Raw genomic sequence first — 20,650 nt, forward strand, 5'->3', positions numbered from 1 at the left:
AGTTTATACATGGAGTTTATATATGGAGTTTATATATGGAGTTTATAAATGGAGTTTATACATGGAGTTTATATATGGAGTTTATACAGTATATGGAGTTTATATATGGAGTTTATACATGGAGTTTATATATGGAGTTTATATATGGAGTTTATATATATAGAGTTTATATATGGAGTTTATATATGGAGTTTATATATGGAGTTTATACATGGAGTTTATATATGGAGTTTATACAGTATATGGAGTTTATATATGGAGTTTATACATGGAGTTTATATATGGAGTTTATATATGGAGTTTATATATGGAGTTTATATATGGAGTTTATACATGGAGTTTATACATGGAGTTTATATATGGAGTTTATATATGGAGTTTATACATGGAGTTTATATATGGAGTTTATATATATAGTTTATATATGGAGTTTATATATGGAGTTTATATATGGAGTTTATATATGGAGTTTATATATGGGGTTTATATATGGAGTTTATACATGGAGTTTATATATGGAGTTTATATATGGAGTTTATATATGGAGTTTATTTATGGAGTTTATACATGGAGTTTATACATGGAGTTTATATATGGAGTTTATATATGGAGTTTATATATGGAGTTTATATACGGAGTTTATATATGGAGTTTATATATGGAGTTTATATATGGAGTTTATATATGGAGTTTATATATGGAGTTTATATATGGAGTTTATACATGGAGTTTATATATGGAGTTTATATATGGAGTTTATATATGGAGTTTATACATGGAGTTTATATATGGAGTTTATATATGGGGTTTATATATGGAGTTTATACATGGAGTTTATATATGGAGTTTATAAATGGAGTTTATATATGGAGTTTATATATGGGGTTTATATATGGAGTTTATACATGGAGTTTATATATGGAGTTTATACATGGAGTTTATACATGGAGTTTATATATGGAGTTTATATATGGAGTTTATATATGGAGTTTATACATGGAGTTTATATATGGAGTTTATATATGGGGTTTATATATGGAGTTTATACATGGAGTTTATATATGGAGTTTATACATGGAGTTTATATATGGAGTTTATATATGGAGTTTATATATGGAGTTTATATATATAGAGTTTATATATGGAGTTTATATATGGAGTTTATATATGGAGTTTATACATGGAGTTTATATATGGAGTTTATACAGTATATGGAGTTTATATATGGAGTTTATACATGGAGTTTATATATGGAGTTTATATATGGAGTTTATATATGGAGTTTATATATGGAGTTTATATATGGAGTTTATATATGGAGTTTATACGTGGAGTTTATATATGGAGTTTATACAGTATATGGAGTTTATATATGGAGTTTATACATGGAGTTTATATATGGAGTTTATATATGGAGTTTATATATGGAGTTTATATATGGAGTTTATACAGTATATGGAGTTTATATATGGAGTTTATATATGGAGTTTATATACGGAGTTTATATATGGAGTTTATACAGTATATGGAGTTTATATATGGAGTTTATACATGGAGTTTATGTATGGAGTTTATATATGGAGTTTATACATGGAGTTTATACCTGGAGTTTATATATGGAGTTTATATATGGAGTTTATATATGGAGTTTATACATGGAGTTTATACATGGAGTTTATATATGGAGTTTATATATGGAGTTTATATATGGAGTTTATACAGTATATGGAGTTTATATATGGAGTTTATACATGGAGTTTATATATGGAGTTTATACATGGAGTTTATATATGGAGTTTATATATGGAGTTTATACATGGAGTTTATATATGGAGTTTATACATGGAGTTTATATATGGAGTTTATATATGGAGTTTATAAATGGAGTTTATACATGGAGTTTATATATGGAGTTTATACAGTATATGGAGTTTATATATGGAGTTTATACATGGAGTTTATATATGGAGTTTATATATGGAGTTTATATATATAGAGTTTATATATGGAGTTTATATATGGAGTTTATATATGGAGTTTATATATGGAGTTTATACATGGAGTTTATATATGGAGTTTATACAGTATATGGAGTTTATATATGGAGTTTATACATGGAGTTTATATATGGAGTTTATATATGGAGTTTATATATGGAGTTTATATATGGAGTTTATACATGGAGTTTATACATGGAGTTTATATATGGAGTTTATATATGGAGTTTATACATGGAGTTTATATATGGAGTTTATATATGGAGTTTATATATGGAGTTTATATATGGAGTTTATGTATGGAGTTTATATATGGAGTTTATACATGGAGTTTATATATGGAGTTTATATATGGAGTTTATATATGGAGTTTATATATGGAGTTTATATATGGAGTTTATACATGGAGTTTATACATGGAGTTTATACATGGAGTTTATATATGGAGTTTATATATGGAGTTTATATATGGAGTTTATATATGGAGTTTATATACGGAGTTTATATACGGAGTTTATATATGGAGTTTATATATGGAGTTTATATATGGAGTTTATATATGGAGTTTATTTATGGAGTTTATACATGGAGTTTATATATGGAGTTTATATATGGAGTTTATATATGGAGTTTATACATGGAGTTTATACATGGAGTTTATATATGGGGTTTATATATGGAGTTTATACATGGAGTTTATATATGGAGTTTATACATGGAGTTTATATATGGAGTTTATATATGGGGTTTATATATGGAGTTTATACATGGAGTTTATATATGGAGTTTATACATGGAGTTTATACATGGAGTTTATATATGGAGTTTATATATGGAGTTTATATATGGAGTTTATATATGGAGTTTATATATGAAGTTTATATATGGAGTTTATACATGGAGTTTATATATGGAGTTTATATATGGGGTTTATATATGGAGTTTATACATGGAGTTTATATATGGAGTTTATACATGGAGTTTATACATGGAGTTTATATATGGAGTTTATTCATGGAGTTTATACAGTATATGGAGTTTATAAAGTATATGGAGTTTATACATGGAGTTTATATATGGAGTTTATATATGGAGTTTATATATGGAGTTTATATATGGAGTTTATATATGGAGTTTATACAGTATATGGAGTTTATATATGGAGTTTATATATGGAGTTTATATATGGAGTTTATACAGTATATGGAGTTTATATATGGAGTTTATACAGTATATGGAGTTTATACATGGAGTTTATATATGGAGTTTATATACGGAGTTTATACATGGAGTTTATATATGGAGTTTATATATGGAGTTTATACATGGAGTTTATATATGGAGTTTATATATGGAGTTTATACATGGAGTTTATACATGGAGTTTATATATGGAGTTTATTCATGGAGTTTATACAGTATATGGAGTTTATAAAGTATATGGAGTTTATACATGGAGTTTATATATGGAGTTTATATATGGAGTTTATATATGGAGTTTATATATGGAGTTTATATATGGAGTTTATACAGTATATGGAGTTTATATATGGAGTTTATACAGTATATGGAGTTTATATATGGAGTTTATACAGTATATGGAGTTTATATATGGAGTTTATATATGGAGTTTATACAGTATATGGAGTTTATATATGGAGTTTATATATGGAGTTTATACAGTATATGGAGTTTATATATGGAGTTTATGTATGGAGTGTATATATGGAGTTTATATATGGAGTTTATATATGGAGTTTATACAGTATATGGAGTTTATATATGGAGTTTATACAGTATTTGGAGTTTATATATGGAGTTTATATATGGAGATTATACAGTATATGGAGTTTATATATGGAGTTTATACAGTATATGGAGTTTATACATGGAGTTTATACAGTATATGGAGTTTATATATGGAGTTTATACAGTATATGGAGTGCGACTCAATTTAACATTTATATCTTATAGTTTATTAGCCGTTAGCTAGAACCTCCACATAAAAAATATCTGGGTGTGCTCCAGCTCATGTTTTCCATTGGAAAAAAATTTGGAACCATTTCCCTGTTTGACCACTAGGTGTTATGGGTACTACAACACCTCCACTGGGGGGCTCTATAAAACTATTGGAACCATTTCCCTTTTTGACCGCTAGGTGTTATGGGTATTATAACACCTCCACTGTGGGGCTCTATAAAACTATTGGAACCATTTCCCTGTTTGACCGCTAGGTGTTATGGGTACTACAACACCTCCACTGTGGGGCTCTATAAAACTATTGGAACCATTTCCCTGTTTGACCGCTAGGTGTTATGGGTATTATGACACCTCCACTGTGGGGCTTTATGGCGCAAATTAAATGGGATAATCTAGAGAATGTGACAATATTAGTTTAATCTTGCTGTGATGTTCTCAGTAAAATGTCACTAAACTCTATTTAAAATGTAATGTCTTAGAACAGTAATATTTTACCCATCAGCCTTCATTTCTCATGAAAAAACACAACTGTGAAAAGATGGTGGACATTGTGTTTTGTATATAAACAATTCATAAAATCTTTAAAAAATGGTCCTCTCACCTCTTAGATTTGGTGCCATGATCCCCAGAGACATTCCTTTTAGAGGCAGGGCCCCCCTTCTCTCTCTCCCCAGTGAGACTCATTTTAGAGACAGGGCCCCCCTCCTCTCTCTCCCCAGAGAGACTCATTTTAGAGGCAGGGCCCCCCTCCTCTCTCTCCCCAGTGAGACTAATTTTAGAGGCAGGGCCCCCCTCCTCTCTCTCCCCAGTGAGACTCATTTTAGAGGCAGGGCCCCCCTCCTCTTTCTCCCCAGAGAGACTCATTTTAGAGCACTGATCCCTAAACAGAGATCCAACATGTTGGTTGTGGTTAACACAGTGACAATTAATTATTGAAGGTCATATGTTCTATTTGATGCATTATCTCTTAGAAATAAAACATTTACTAACAGACACATCCAAACAGTCAGGTGATATAATTAATAGATAACTAATACAAATAATACCAATATAAAAATAGTAACATTATTAATAATAATAATGTCTCTTTCTCTTCTAATAATTTCTCTCATTCTAGTGTGTTGCTTTGTTCAACAGGTATGATATTATGATGCTGTTACTGAACTCAGTTCATAATATCGATGTTAAGAAAAGTCTGTTCAGTGGTTTCATACCAAATTACACAGGAAGCAGGAGCTCATTGGAATTTAGAAAACAACACATGTTCTGATATTATGAAAAATTATTTAGAACTATGATACTAAATAACCACAATATACGAATCGTATAATACGTTATATGAACAATATGTTTTTGAATGTGACTTGCCTATGCCCCAGTTAGCGCCATTTTGTATGATTGAACTGTCACGTAGCTGTCCCAGGTGAAATGGACTGTTACATCTGAGTGTTTTACTGTCATTCACTATACTAAAATAACACCAGACATTGAATGTCTCTACACACTTTACAATAATCCCTGGGAAGATTCTTACCTTGTAGCCTGAATTCACAACCAGAACATGTCAAGTCATTGAGATATTTTCCGTTGTGCTGAGAGAGCACCTTCCTGATGACAAGTGTCTCTGTATCTATGTTCTAGGTTCAGTTGATCTTTGGATGCAATAATATCTGGTCAAAGTCTAGTGACACAACACCATAGTATATCATAACCATAACAGCAGTTTAACCTTTGGCCAGTAAAGGCCATGGCATATTATAACATGTAGAATCATTATGATGATCCAGGTTCATATTATAACATGTAGAATCATGATGATGATCCAGGTTCATACTATAACATGTAGAATCATTATGATGATCCAGGTTCATACTATAACATGTAGAATCATTATGATGATCCAGGTTCATACTATAACATGTAGAATCATTATGATGATCCAGGTTCATATTATAACGTAGAATCATTAAGATGATCCAGGTTCATACTATAACATGTAGAATCATTATGATGATCCAGGTTCATACTATAACATGTAGAATCATTAAGATGATCCAGGTTCATACTATAACATGTAGAGTCATTATGATGATCCAGGTTCATACTATAACATGGAGAATCATTATGATGATCCAGGTTCATACTATAACATGTAGAATCATTATGATGATCCAGGTTCATGTTATAACATGTAGAATCATTATGATGATCCAGGTTCCTACTATAACATGTGGAATCATTATGATGATTGTCGCGCCCTGGTCGTAATATATTGTGTTTGTCTTCATTTATTTGGTCAGGCCAGGGTGTGACATGGGTTTATTGTGGTGTGTTTTGTCTTGGGGTTTTGTGGGGTGTTGGGTGTGTGGCTTAGTGGGGTTATCTAGCAAAGTCTATGGTGTCTGGAGTGGTTCTCAATCAGAGGCAGGTGTTTATCGTTGTCTCTAATTGGGAACCATATTTAGGCAGCCATATTCTTTGAGTATTTCGTGGGTGATTGTTCCTGTCTCTGTGTTTGTTGTCACCAGATAGGCTGTATAGGTTGTCACGTTCCGTTTGTTGTTTTTTGTATTGTTATTTTTTCTTCATAATTAAACATGTTTCAAAAATACCACGCTGCATTTTGGTCCGATTCTCCTTCACCAGACGAAAGCCGTTACAGAATCACCCACCACAATGGGACCAAGCGGCGTGGTAACAGGCAACAGCAACAGCAGGAGCAACAAAGAGAGGAATGGACATGGGAGGATGAATTGTTTGGAGAAGGACCCTGGGATCAGCCTGGAGAATATCACCGCCCCAAAGAAGAACTGGAGGCGGAGAAAGCTGAGAAGCGCTGGTATGAGGAGGCAGCACGGCGACGGGGATGGAAGCCTGAGAGTCAGCCCCAAATATTTATTGGGGGGGCTCACAGGGAGTATGGCGACGCTAGGTAGGAGACCTACGCCAACTTCCTGTGGTTACCGGGGGGCTAGAGAGAACGGGCAGGCACCGTGTTATGCTGTGGTGCGCACGGTGTCTCCAGTGCGGGTGCATAGCCCGGTGCGGTATATTCCAGCTCCGCGTATCGGCCGGGCTAGATTGAGCGTCGAGCCAAATGCCATGAAGCCGGCTCTACGCATCTGGTCCCCAGTGCGTCTCCTTGGGCCGGCTTACATGGCACCAGCCTTGCGCACGGTGTCCCCGGTTCGCCTACATAGCCCAGTGCGGGCTATTCCACCTCGCCGCACTGGCAGAGCGACCGGGAGTATTCAACCAGGTAAGGTTGGGCAGGCTCGGCGCTCAAGAGCTCCAGTGCGCCTGCACGGTCCGGTCTACCCAGTACCACCTCCACACACCAGCCCTCCGGTGGCAGCTCCCCGCACCAGTCTTCCTGTGCATGTCCTCGGCCCAGTACCACCAGTGCCAGCACCATGCAACAGGCCTACAGTGCGCCTCGCCTCTCCAGCGCTGCCGGAGCCTTCCTCCTCTCCTGTGCTGCCGGAGTCTCCCGCCTGTTCAGCGCTGCCAGAGCCTTCCTCCTCTACAGCGCTGCTGGAGTCTCCTGCCTGTTCAGCGCAGCCAGAGCTGCCAGGCTGCATGGAGCAGCCAGAGCCGCCAGTCAGCATGGAGCAGCCAGAGACGCCAGTCAGCATGGAGCAGCCAGAGCCGCCAGTCAGCATGGAGCAGCCAGATCCGTCAGTCTGCCAGGATCCGCCAGTCAGCCAGAGTCTTCCAGATCTGCCAGTCAGCCAGACTCTTCCAGATCTGCCAGTCAGCCAGACTCTTCCAGATCTGCCAGTCAGCCAGACTCTTCCAGATCTGCCAGTCAGCCAGACTCTTCCAGATCTGCCAGTCAGCCAGACTCTTCCAGATCCGCCAGTCAGCCAGACTCTTCCAGATCTGCCAATCAGCCAGGATCTGCCAGAACCGCAAGCCAGCCAGGATCTGCCGGATCCAACTACCGGCCTGAGCTTCCTCTCAGTGCTGAGCTTCCACTCAGTGCTGGGCTTCCTCTCAGTGCCGAGCTTCCTCTCAGTGCCGAGCTTCCCCTCAGTCCCGAGCTTCCCCTCAGTCCCGAGCTTCCCCTCAGTCCCGAGCTTTCCCTCAGTCCCGAGCTTTCCCTCAGTCCCGAGCTGCCCCTCAGTCCCGAGCTGCCCCTCAGTTCAGTGGGGTTCTGGGTGAGGACTACTAGGCCATGGTCGGCGGCGAGGGTGGACTATCATAGGACGCGAGGAGGAGGGATTAAGGCATTAACCTTTTGAAACTCTGGGGGCGCTATATCATTTTTGGATAAAAAGACGTGCCCGTTTTAAGCGCAATATTTTGTCACAAAAAGATGCTCGACTATGCATATAATTGGTATAACTCTGACGTTTCCAGAACTGCAAAGATATTTTCTGTGCGTGCCCTAGAACGTGAGCTACAGGCAAAACCAAGATGAAACGGCATCCAGGAAATGAGCAGGATTTTTGAGGCTCAGTTTTCTATTGTCTCCTTATATGGCTGTGAATGCGAGAGGAGTGAGTCAGCCCTTTCTGTCGTTTCCCCAAGGTGTCTGCAGCATTGTGACGTATTTGTAGGCATATCATTGGAAGATTGACCATAAGAGACCACATTTACCAGGTGTCCGCCCGGTGTCCTGCGCCGAAATTGGTGCGCAAAAGTCAGCTGCAAGTATTTTTCCACAGAATTCAGAGAAGAATGCAGGCTTCCACGAACGATATATCAATGAAGAGATATGTGAAAAAACACCTTGAGGATTGATTCCAAACAACATTTGCCATGTTTCGGTCGATATTATGGAGTTAATTCGGAAAAAGTTTGACGTTGTAGGTGACTGAATTTTCGGTTCGTTTCGGTAGCCAAATGTGATGTACAAAACGGAGCGATTTCTCCTACACAAAGACGCTTTCAGGAAAAACTGCACATTTAGTATGTAACTGAGAGTCTCCTCATTGAAAACATCCGAAGCTCTTCAAAGGTAAATTATTTTATTTATTTGGTTATCTGGTTTTTGTGAAAATGTTGCGTGCTAAATGCTACTCAAAATGCTAAGCTAGCTTAGCATACTCTTACACAAATTAGTGAATTGCTATGGTTCAAAAGCATATTTTGAAAATCTGAGATGACAGTGTTGTTAAGAAAAGGCTAAGCTTGAGAGTAGGTGCATTATTTTCATTTTATTTGCGATTTTCAGAAATCGTTAACGTTGCGTTATGCTAATGAGCCTGAGGCTTTAGTCACGATCCCGGATCCGGGATGGGGAGTTTCAAGAAGTTAATAGAGTGGGGTCCACGTCCCGCGCCGGAGCCGCCACCATGGACAGACGCCCACCCGGACCCTCCCCTATTGTTTTGATATGTGTCCGGGAGTCCGCACCTTAGGGGGGGTTCTGTCACGCCCTGGTCGTAATATATTGTGTTTGTCTTCATTTATTTGGTCAGGCCAGGGTGTGACATGGGTTTATTGTGGTGTGTTTTGTCTTGGGGTTTTGTGGGTGTTGGGTGTGTGGCTTAGTGGGGTTATCTAGCAAAGTCTATGGCTGTCTGGAGTGGTTCTCAATCAGAGGCAGGTGTTTATCGTTGTCTCTGATTGGGAACCATATTTAGGCAGCTATATTCTTTGAGTATTTCACGGGTGATTGTTCCTGTCTCTGTGTTTGTTGTCACTAGATAGGCTGTATAGGTTTTCACGTTCCGTTTGTTGTTTTTTGTATTGTTTGTTTTCTTCGTAATTAAACATGTCTCAAAAATACCACGTTGCATTTTGGTCCGATTCTCCTTCACCAGACGAAAGCCGTTACAATGATCCAGGTTCATACTATAAATGTAGAATCTTTATGATGATCCAGGTTCATACTATAACATGTAGAATCATTATGATGATCCAGGTTCATACTATAAATGTAGAATCATTATTATTTTACCAGCCTCAGCCCCAGCATCAACCCCAGCCTCAGCACCAGCATCAACCCCAACCCCAGCCTCAGCCCCAGCATCAACCCCCAACCCCAGCCTCAGCCCCAGCATCAACCCCCAACCCCAGCCTCAGCCCCAGCATCAACCCCAAACCCAGCCTCAGTCCCAGCATCAACCCCAACCCCAGCCTCAGCCCCAGCATCAACCCCAACCCCAGCCTCAGTCCCAGCATCAACCCCAGCCTCAGCCCCAGCATCAACCCCAGCCTCAGCCCCAGCATCAACCCCCAACCCCAGCCTCAGCATCAACACGCAACCCCAGCAACTCTTCAGAAACCATCGTACCATAAAGACAGACCAAAAGGCAAGGTGGCGGATTGGAATTTTTAAGGGAAATAAACCAATACTAGTCTTGGGAGACTCAAATGTTAATAGAATCCCTCCATTTCATAACCCAAACATACAAGTGGACAGTTACCCTGGAGCAACATTTTACCATTTCACAAAGGTTCTGGAGAAAACAGAGGTTCATTTAGACACCAGCATAGTGGTTCTCTCGGTGGGCATAAACAATATGGATAATGACCCATACACAACATCAATCAAACAGATTGCATCAATGCACAAGGAAGCAATCGTCACTTTCCCAAATGCAATTATTTACATCCCCATTATTAACCACTCACACCTTCTTTCACCAGATCGAATATAAAACCTCAGTCATTAACGGTTACATCACCACACATGGCCCATTTCTCTTGGTGCTACCCCGTGATGAATTCCACACAACAGACCTGATACACCGGACAACAACCACAGCAGACCACATTTTTAAGAATTGGTGTGAGCTGCTAAATTTCAGAATTTGGACCCACCTAGCCACACCACACCCTTCTTTTTCCCCCAACCCCCTGTACTCTCTCCCCCCTTTCCTCCCCCAGTTGCTTTCTTAGATTACCCAGCAGAGGGGGTAGTTGGCCTCCTCTCATCAAACATCATGAATTTATCCAAGTCTTTTCAACTCACAACAGCACAGACCCAACTTTTGGAGAGGGGTTGTCTTTCTTTCCCCACCCTGGTAAATTTGACTGGGAGGAACTTCATAGGGACACACATAAATATCATAGACGACTTAAACTTCTAGACTACTTTGACTATCAGACAAATGACAACCATTTACCATTCACCCTTCCTTCCATCTGGGAACCCAAACTGTCCCAGATAGATAGGAGGGTAAAGAACCTAATCAGAACCGACCAAGACACCCTTCACAACTATCACACCCAGACAGATAGAGAGGACAACATCACCCGCATCGAAAGACAAGCCATAAAAGAACTTATAAACAACATAATATAGAAACCGGCAGATAAGGGATCTAAAACAGTGATCCTAGACAAACATCAATACACATACGAGGCAAATAGACAGTTAACCAACACCAAGTATTATGAACAAATAGGAAACAGCCTACAACCACAGACCCAGACTAAATTACGTAGAATCATACAAACACTTTATGATAAACGGCACATCACGAAAAACAACGAGACTTTCTATTTGGACCAGACACTCCACCACCTAGACTGTTTTACCTGCTTTGCAACATTCATAAAGAACCAGAAACCTGGACTATTCCCTATGAAGTTCCTCCTGGCAGGCCAATCGTATCAGACTGTAATAGCGAATCATACAACATAGCCCAATATATTGATCATTATATCAACCCTCTCTTCACTAGACACCCCAGCTACCTCAGAGACACATCACTTTCTTGAGAAGATCAAACCCATAGTTGTTCCCTCCCAAACATATATATTCACTATAGACATTGATAGCTTACACACTAACATAAATACAGCAACAGGAGTACAGACGGTCAGAAATATTTTCCATGCACACCCAGATAGCAATAGACCAGACAATGAAACACTACAATTATTAGAAATCAGCCTCACACACAATGACTTTATATTCAATGATGAGCACTACTTACAGTTGGAGGGAACAGCTATGGGTAAGAAATTTGCCCCGGCATATGCAAACATTTACATGGCTGAATGGGAGAGAGAGGCATTGGCCAAGTGCCCACATCAACCTACATTCTATTACAGACTTCTAGACGACATTATAGGATCCTGGCCTCATGATATCCAACTATTCACTGAATTCATTATCATTCTCAACAGTCACCACCCATCCATTAAGGTTAAATACATAATACATCCATGTGAAGTACACTTCTTGGATACTACAGTTTTCTTTAATCACATAAATCAGTCTCAAAAAACAATATCCACTAAAGTTTATTTCAAACCAACAGATACACATGCTTTACTCCACAAACACAGTTATCACCTGTTACAAGAATTAAATTCCTATATGTTTTAATACCCAATTAAAATTAAACACTGTCAATTCCTAAGAATTTGTAAGACTCTTATTTGCATGAAATGGACAGAGACCAGTCTCAAAATCTATCAGCAGCATTTCTTCCCGAGAGCACTGAACATGATACAGTTACCACAGGTTATAAACTGAAAATGGCGTCATTAGTTTGCGTACGACCCCGTCTCATGTCCGCTCCAGTACAACGGCTGTATGGCTCTCAAGATTTAGATCATTTATGACCAGAGCCAAGGTCTGCCTGTGTAGATAAACCTTCTAGCCAGTCTGGCTATAAGTTCATTCATTTCTACCAAGAAACAGACAGTCATTGTTCTAATTCTTGATTATATTTACATACATTATATTCGGTACTAAGGTTAAAAGAAAATTCATACATCTATACAGTAACATAATAGTATTCTGATTAGTACATATACAGTAACATAATAGTATTCTGATTAGTACATATACAGTAACATAATAATATTCTGATTAGTACATATACAGTAACATAATAGTATTCTGATTAGTACATATACAGTAACATAATAGTATTCTGATTAGTCAGTCCTGATTGAAATGTATACATAATTAGTCATTATTGCTACAAATTCCCTTAACATATCCACCCTATGATTTAATATTCTACATCCAATCACACATGTAGTTGTATTAAAATATTTAAAAAATAAATTAAAGAAATTAAAAAGCCTATTTCTATTTTCACTAGAAATATTTATTGTTATCAAAACATCACCTAAACATAACCCACTACTTGCATTCACACTGACTGTTTTTAGGACATCAGAATCATAAGTCTTCTCATCAGAATTTTCGTTACAATCTTCATTGAAACAAGGTACAACCTAACCTCCCTAAATATACAAAAATGGTCTCAAAGTTCCCCGCAAATGAAGGATCCAGATTTGTCCACTTGTTCTGTAGCCATGCATTCAGTCCTCCATGGGTCAGAACCTGGAATCCCCTGGTACCTCACCATCTATTGTCATCGATTTCTCCAGTCCTGGAAATAAGGCCTCATACACAGGGAATTAGACAACAGCCCCATAAAACTAAACGGTTACACAGATGAAGGTGACCCATAATACAGTGATCATAAAAATGTTCCATTTTCCAAACATACTATCAAACCAATTAGTCAGAAAAGTATCCAAGAGTTTTCTGCCAAACCGTGAGCTGAAGCTGAGGCTTTGGGCACTGATTCGTCTGGAGGTGTGTTATGTGGGATGTAAGCACAAACATGGTCCTGATAATCACGCATACTCCTCCCTTCTCAGCCAATAACATATCTAATGCAATTCTTTTCTGCCAAGCCATCAGGCTGGTTGCTTCAGTCTGTTCTGCCAAACCTTTAATAGCATCTCTGGTATATTTTATAAAGCGCTGCTGATTATAATAAATCTAATTAAACCAGTCCACGTTCTTATTGAGAGTAGACCACCAGAAAATGCTTAACTCTAATCCTGCTAGGATCTGATTTCTTGCTTTGAACTCATCTGCCCCCCCCCCCCCCCGTGGATCCCCAATGTCATTAATATATACTCTGTCATCAAAAGACCCAGATGGAGTACCTCTTTTCTCCCATTTGGCTAACTTCATGTCTTGGTGTTGAACGAGTGTGAAAGGCATTCCCAAATGTACAAGGGCCCATAATCCTGTCCAATCTGTCAGTAATACTCGGCCATAACGTCATTCCCCCACACAACCACCACCAGATGTGAGCCCTGGGCCTCCTTATCTTACTGAAATCCCCAGATCTCAACCAGCCAAATCACTCATTTGCCGCATCAGAAGTAACATTATCTGTCCTATTGCAGGTACTGATTTCCCCACATATTTCCCAGAAGCACTATACCGAACCAAACAGTAAACAGTCTCCCCTTGCCTCTGTGAAAGGAGGAAGCTTAGATTTCAGAGGAACATGTGGATTTAAATAGTGTAAATCCATACAACTGTTATTATCTGGCTTTCCTGCTTCCGTGAATAGCTTTACCATACAGGCCATTCCCTTAGGTAACCAGTTTCCCTTTCCTTAAGATCTTTCATCTGAACTATTCACACCGGCTCTTGGCTCTGGACAACTCCAAAGTCAGTATCTGCTTTGTCAGGGAGACTCTGCTTGTATTCTGCTGACTATAGAGCAATTAGCTGCTCTAACTTTTTCTACCTGGAATGCACTAGGTTATCAACTGAAACCCTTACTTTCACTACACTCCATCTTCTTCCATGCTGGGTATGTAGATGTATGTAGCCCTCTCACATGATCTGAGCTTTAACCTGTTTCCGTGAACTACACAGGGACTTGCATAGATGTCTTCCATAATAGCTGCTCTTAGTCCTGAACTGCCAAGGAGTCAGAGGCCCCATTTGGTCTACCAAGAACTCCACTGAGACATCCTTCACAATCCCACTCTCATTTCCTTACTGTTTTGTTTCAGTGATCTTTTCAGATGCTTTGATAATGTCAAAGTTCCCTCGTCTAGCACATGAGTCAAGATACCCCCTTTGGCCTTCTCCGGGGATCATGGTGGATCAGGACTATGGCCCCTACAATTACACAGCTCAGGACGGTCAGCGCACATGTGAAGCCCCACCCTCTCCCCGAGAACACATCATTTGCAAGAGCCAGACACACTTTCACTTCTATGAACAAAAACAGGGATGAAATGATGGAAAGGAGATCTTCATTCGAGAGAAGGCCCCGGAATTCTGTTAATTCCAGTTCTCCTCTCGAACACTGTTATTGTTCGAGAGTGTAAAGGTGTCTAACCCTCCCATCGTGTGATATGAATCCGGGTAGCTCTTTCAGCTAGCTGTCACCAGGAGTCCTTGGTATGGTCCCCCCAACAAGCCTCAGGAACTGGATTGAGTGACTTCACTTGTAATTCATCTGTAATGCATAAACTCCTGGACATACAGGCTTGGTTAACAAACAGTTTCTCATATGTTTTATCTGATTATATCTCTAACTTCTATGCCTATTTGTTAGCTAAAAAAATGTTTATTTATTTTTTATTATTAGTTTATTATCCAATAGGCCACTAAGTGTCCTATCCTAGACCACAAACGTCCCTATCCCCCTTTTGATACCTGGCTCTGCCCAGATAACAACCTTATCTACCCTAAATAATGACTTACAGTGCCTTGCGAAAGTATTCGGCCCTCTAGAACTCTGCGACCTTTTGCCACATTTCAGGCTTCAAACATAAAGATATAAAAGTGTATTTTTTTGTGAAGAATCAACAACAAGTGGGACACAATCATGAAGTGGAATGACATTTATTGGATATTTCAAACTTTTTTCACATATCAAAAACTGAAAAATTGGGCGTGCAAAATTATTCAGCCCCTTTACTTTCAGTGCAGCACACTCTCTACAGAAGTTCAGAAGTTCAATGAGGATCTCTGAATGATCCAATGTTGACCTAAATGGCTAATGATGATAAATACAATCCACCTGTGTGTAATCAAGTCACACCTGCACTGTGATAGTCTCAGAGGTCCGTTAAAAGCGCAGAGAGCATCATGAAGAACAAGGAACACACCAGGCAGGTCCGAGATACTGTTGTGAAGAAGTTTAAAGCCGGATTTGGATAAGATTTCCCAAGCTTTAAACATCACAAGGAGCACTGTGCAAGCAAAAATATTGAAATGGAAGGAGTATCAGACCACTGCAAATCTACCAAGACCTGGCCGTCCCTCTAAACTTTCAGCTCATACAAGGAGAAGACCAGAGATGCAGCCAAGAGGCCCATGATCACTCTGGATGAACTGCAGAGATCTACAGCTGAGGTGGGAGACTCTGTCCATAGGACAACAATCAGTCGTATATTGCACAAATCTGGCCTTTATGGAAGAGTGGCAAGAAGAAAGCCATTTCTTAAAGATATCCATAAAAAGTGTCGTTTAAAATTTGCCACAAGCCACCTGGGAGACACACCAAACGTGGAAGAAGGTGCTCTGGTCAGATGAAACCAAAATTGAACTTTTTGGCAACAATGCAAAACGTTATGTTTGGCGTAAAAGCAACACAGCTCATCACCCTGAACACACCATACCCACTGTCAAACATGGTGGTGGCAGCATCTTGGTTTGGGCCTGCTTTTCTTCAGCAGGGACAGTGAAGATGGTTAAAATTGATGGGAAGATGGATGGAGCCAAATACAGGACCATTCTGGAAGAAAACCTGATGGAGTCTGCAAAAGACCTGAGACTGGGACGGAGATTTGTCTTCCAACAAGACAATGATCCAAAACATAAAGCAAAATATACAATGGAATGGTTCAAAAATAAACATATCCAGCTGTTAGAATGGCCAAGTCAAAGTCCAGACCTGAATCCAATCGAGAATATGTGGAAAGAACTGAAAACTGCTGTTCACAAATGCTCTCCGTCCAACCTCACTGAGCTCGAGCTGTTTTGCAAGGAGGAATGGGAAAAATGTTCAGTCTCTCGATGTGCAAAACTGATAGAGACATACCCCAAGCGACTTACAGCTGTAATCGCAGCAAAAGGTGGTGCTACAAAGTATTAACGTAAGGGGGCTGAATAATTTTGCACGCCCAATTTTTCAGTTTTTGATTTGTTAAAAAAGTTTGAAATATCCAATAAATGTCGTTCCACTTCATGATTGTGTCCAACTTGTTGTTGATTCTTCACAAAAAAATACAGTTTTATATCTTTATGTTTGAAGCCTGAAATGTGGCAAAATGTCGCACAGTTCAAGGGGGCCGAATACTTTCGCAAGGCACTGTAGGTAAAATTAGTAAATTATCCTTATGTTCTGACATTTTCATGTATGTCCAATTCTCCCTTTGGTAACCATTCATATTTATCCTGTACCAATTCTCTGTCAAGTGTCTTATCTACTTTTAAGAGGTTTTTGTGTTCATTTCCTCTCTGCTCTGTAACAGCTGTGATGCTTCCAAATTTTAACTAAATGTCTCACTGTTTGGCTTTATCTAAAAGTCATGGATTTTTTTTGTTGTTGAAAAATCATGTCTATGGTGTCAATTTCTAAAGTCCTTTTATAGGTTAATTAAGGTTCTCGATTCTATCCCTAATTCTGAATCTCCACATATGTCATATATCCCTGTCAAATTTTAATACTATTTAAATAAAAATATTCTAAATGTTTAATTAAAGCCAAAACGAATGCTAAACATATTCTATATATCTTTACTGTGCTAATGAAATCTCTCCTTCGGAATCCACTGTATTTTTTCTAAAAATAACATGGGTTAACCTCTTACATCTATGGGGGCGCTATTTCATTTTTGGATGAAAAACGTTCCCGTTTTAAACAAGATATTTTGGCACAAAAAAGATGCTCGACTATGCATATAATTGATACCATTCGAAAGAAAACACTCTGACGTGTCCAGAAATACCAAGATATTCTCTGTGCGTGCCCTAGAACGTGAGCTTCAGGCAAAACCAAGATGAGATGGCATCCAGGAAATGACAAGGATTTTTGAGGCTCTGTTTTCCATTGTCTCCTTATATGGCTGTGAATGCGAGAGGAATGAGCCTGCCCTTTCTGTCGTTTCCCCAAGGTGTCTGCAGCATTGTGACGTATTTGTAGGCAGATCATTGGAAGATTGACCATAAGAGACCACATTTACCAGGTGTCCGCCCGGTGTCCTGCGCCGAAATTGGTGCGCAAAAGTCACCTGCCAGTATTTTTCCATGCGATACAGAGAGGAAAGCAAGCTTCCACGAACTGCATATCAATGAAGAGATATGTGAAAAAACACCTTGAGGATTGATTCCAAACAACGTTTGCCATGTTTCGGTCGATATTATGTAGTTAATCCGGAAAAAGTTTTACGTTGTAGGTGACTGAATTTTCGGTTCGTTTCGGTAGCCAGACGCAATGTAGAAAACGGAACGATTTCTCCTACACACAGACGCTTTCAGGAACAACTGCGCATTTGGTATGTAACTGAGAGTCTCCTCATTGAAAACATCAGAAGCTCTTCAAAGGTAAATGATTTTATTTATTTGGTTATCTGGTTTTTGTGAAAATGTTGCGTGCTAAATGCTACTCAAAATGCTATGCTAGCTTTGCATACTCTTACACAAATTAGTCAATTTCTATGGTTCAAAAGCATATTTTGAAAATCTGAGATGACAGTGTTGTTAAGAAAAGGCTAAGCTTGAGAGCAGACGCATTATTTTCATTTTATTTGCGATTTTCAGAAATCGTTAACGTTGCGTTATGCTAATGAGCCTGAGGCTTTAGTCACAAACCCGGATCCGGGATGGGGAGTTTCAAGAAGTTAATGCATTACAATATAAACAGCAGGCTATAGTCCTATTTCAATCATACTGAAATACATTTAACTTGTCCATTCCCTTTGTGTGATTATTCTGATGAAAGCTGAAACATTAATCTTTTAACCTTGATTAAATAAAACAAATCATTTTCCAGGCCACACATCATAAAATATACTGAGACAAATTACAGACAGTAGCCTACAAGTAGCAAAATAGAAGTCAATTGATGGAACATGAAATTCACCCAATCCAGTACTCAACTGATAAACCGTGTGATTCTTTGTTTAGTGGGGATCTTCTGTGTATAACGTGACGCAGGAGGGCAGATAAGCATCTAACGATGCATTTCCCTTCTCTATGCCTGGGCTGAGGCAGGAGGTACATTATAACTGTTTTCAGGTGCAACCTGAATAACCATGGTTTTGGGAAAGAGATGTAACGATGCTCCTATGAAGGTTAACTTTGCCTTAATATGAGGTTGGGAAACTGGTCCCAGATCAGTTCACAGAACATTATATTATTTATTAAATGTGTTTATGTGACCTTCATTTAACTGGTCCCAGATCAGTTCACAGAACATTATATTATTTATTAAATGTGTTTATGTGACCTTCATTTAACTGGTCCCAGATCAGTTCACAGAACATTATATTATTTATTAAATGTGTTTATGTGACCTTCATTTAACTGGTCCCAGATCAGTTCACGGAACATTATATTATTTATTAAATGTGTTTAGTTGACCTTCATTTAACTGGGTCAGTTAAGAACAAATTCTTCTTTACAATGACATCCGACACCGGCCAAACCTGGACGACGCTGGGCCAAACATGGACGACGCTGGGCCAAACCTGGACGACGCTGGGCAAAACCTGGACGACACTGGGCCAAACATGGACGACGCTGGGCCAAACCTGGTAGACGCTGGGCCAAACCTGGACAACGCTGGGCCAAACCTGGTAGACACTGGGCTAAACCTGGACGACGCTGGGCCAAACCTGGACGACGCTGGGCCAAACCTGGACGACGCTGGGCCAAACCTGGACGACGCTGGGCCAAACCTGGACGACGCTGGGCCAAACCTGGACGACGCTGGGCAAAACCTGGACGACGCTGGGCCAAACCTGGACGACGCTGGGCCAAACCTGGACGACGCTGGGCCAAACCTGGACGAGGCTGGGCCAAACCTGGACGACGCTGGGCCAAACCTGGACGACGCTGGGCCAAATTGTGCGCCACCCTATGAGACTCCCAATCACAGCCGGATGTGATACAGCCTGGAATCAAACCAGGGTCTGTAGTGACACCTCTATCACTGTGATGCAGTGCCTTAGACCGCTGCGCCACTCAGATGCCCATTATTGGCCCTACCAGTAGGTAGGACGGTTCTTAACGATGAACTGAGCTTTAAGATGCTGTTGGGAAAACGGTCTGAGATCAAGATTTAACTTGTTTGCTAAGCAAACTGAATGCTAAGCGTCACATCTGGAGGTAACCTGGCACCATCCCTACGATGAAGTATGGTGGTGGCAGCATCATGCTGTGAGGATGTTTTTCAGCAGCAGGGACTGGGAGACTAATTGGAATTAAGGGTAAGATGAACAGAGCAAAGTACAGAGAGATCCTTGATGAAAACCTGCTCCAGAGCACTCAGGACTTCAGACTTGGGATTAAGGTTGACCTTCCAAAAGGACCACGACCCTAAGCACACAGCCAAGACAACGCAGGAGTGGCTTCTGGACAAGTCTCTGAATGCCGTTGAGTGGCCAATCCACAGCCCAGACTTGAACCCGATCAAACATCTCTGGAGAGAACTCAAAATAGCTGTGCAATGACGCTCCCAATCCAACCTGACAGAGCTTGAGAGGATCTGCAGAGAAGAATGGGAGAAACTCCCAAAAATACAGGTGTGCCAAGTTTGTAGCGTCACACCCAACAAGAATCAAGGTTGTAATCGCTGCCAAAGGTACTTCAACAAAGTACTGAGTAGAGGGTCTGAATACTTATGTAAATGTGATATCTAAGTTATTTTTAAATACAAATGTTCACACATAAAATAAACAGTTTTTGCTTTGTAATTATGGGTT

General features: G+C 39.6%; 1 protein-coding gene across 1 annotated transcript in view; it reads right to left on the reverse strand.

Annotated features, from left to right (window-relative positions):
* The window catches only part of LOC135553884 (uncharacterized), a 63,297-nt gene that overhangs the window by 16,871 nt on the left and 25,776 nt on the right, over positions 1-20,650 (reverse strand). The window contains exons 12-13 of the mRNA XM_064985811.1: positions 5,511-5,518; positions 4,578-4,856 (exon numbers count right to left, since the gene is read on the reverse strand). Coding sequence (XP_064841883.1) covers positions 4,578-4,856; positions 5,511-5,518 — 287 coding nt within the window. The remainder of the gene's footprint in view (positions 1-4,577; positions 4,857-5,510; positions 5,519-20,650) is intronic.

The sequence above is a fragment of the Oncorhynchus masou genome, chromosome 14, assembly GCF_036934945.1.
Source record: "Oncorhynchus masou masou isolate Uvic2021 chromosome 14, UVic_Omas_1.1, whole genome shotgun sequence".
In the NCBI taxonomy this organism is placed as follows: Eukaryota; Metazoa; Chordata; class Actinopteri; order Salmoniformes; family Salmonidae; genus Oncorhynchus; species Oncorhynchus masou.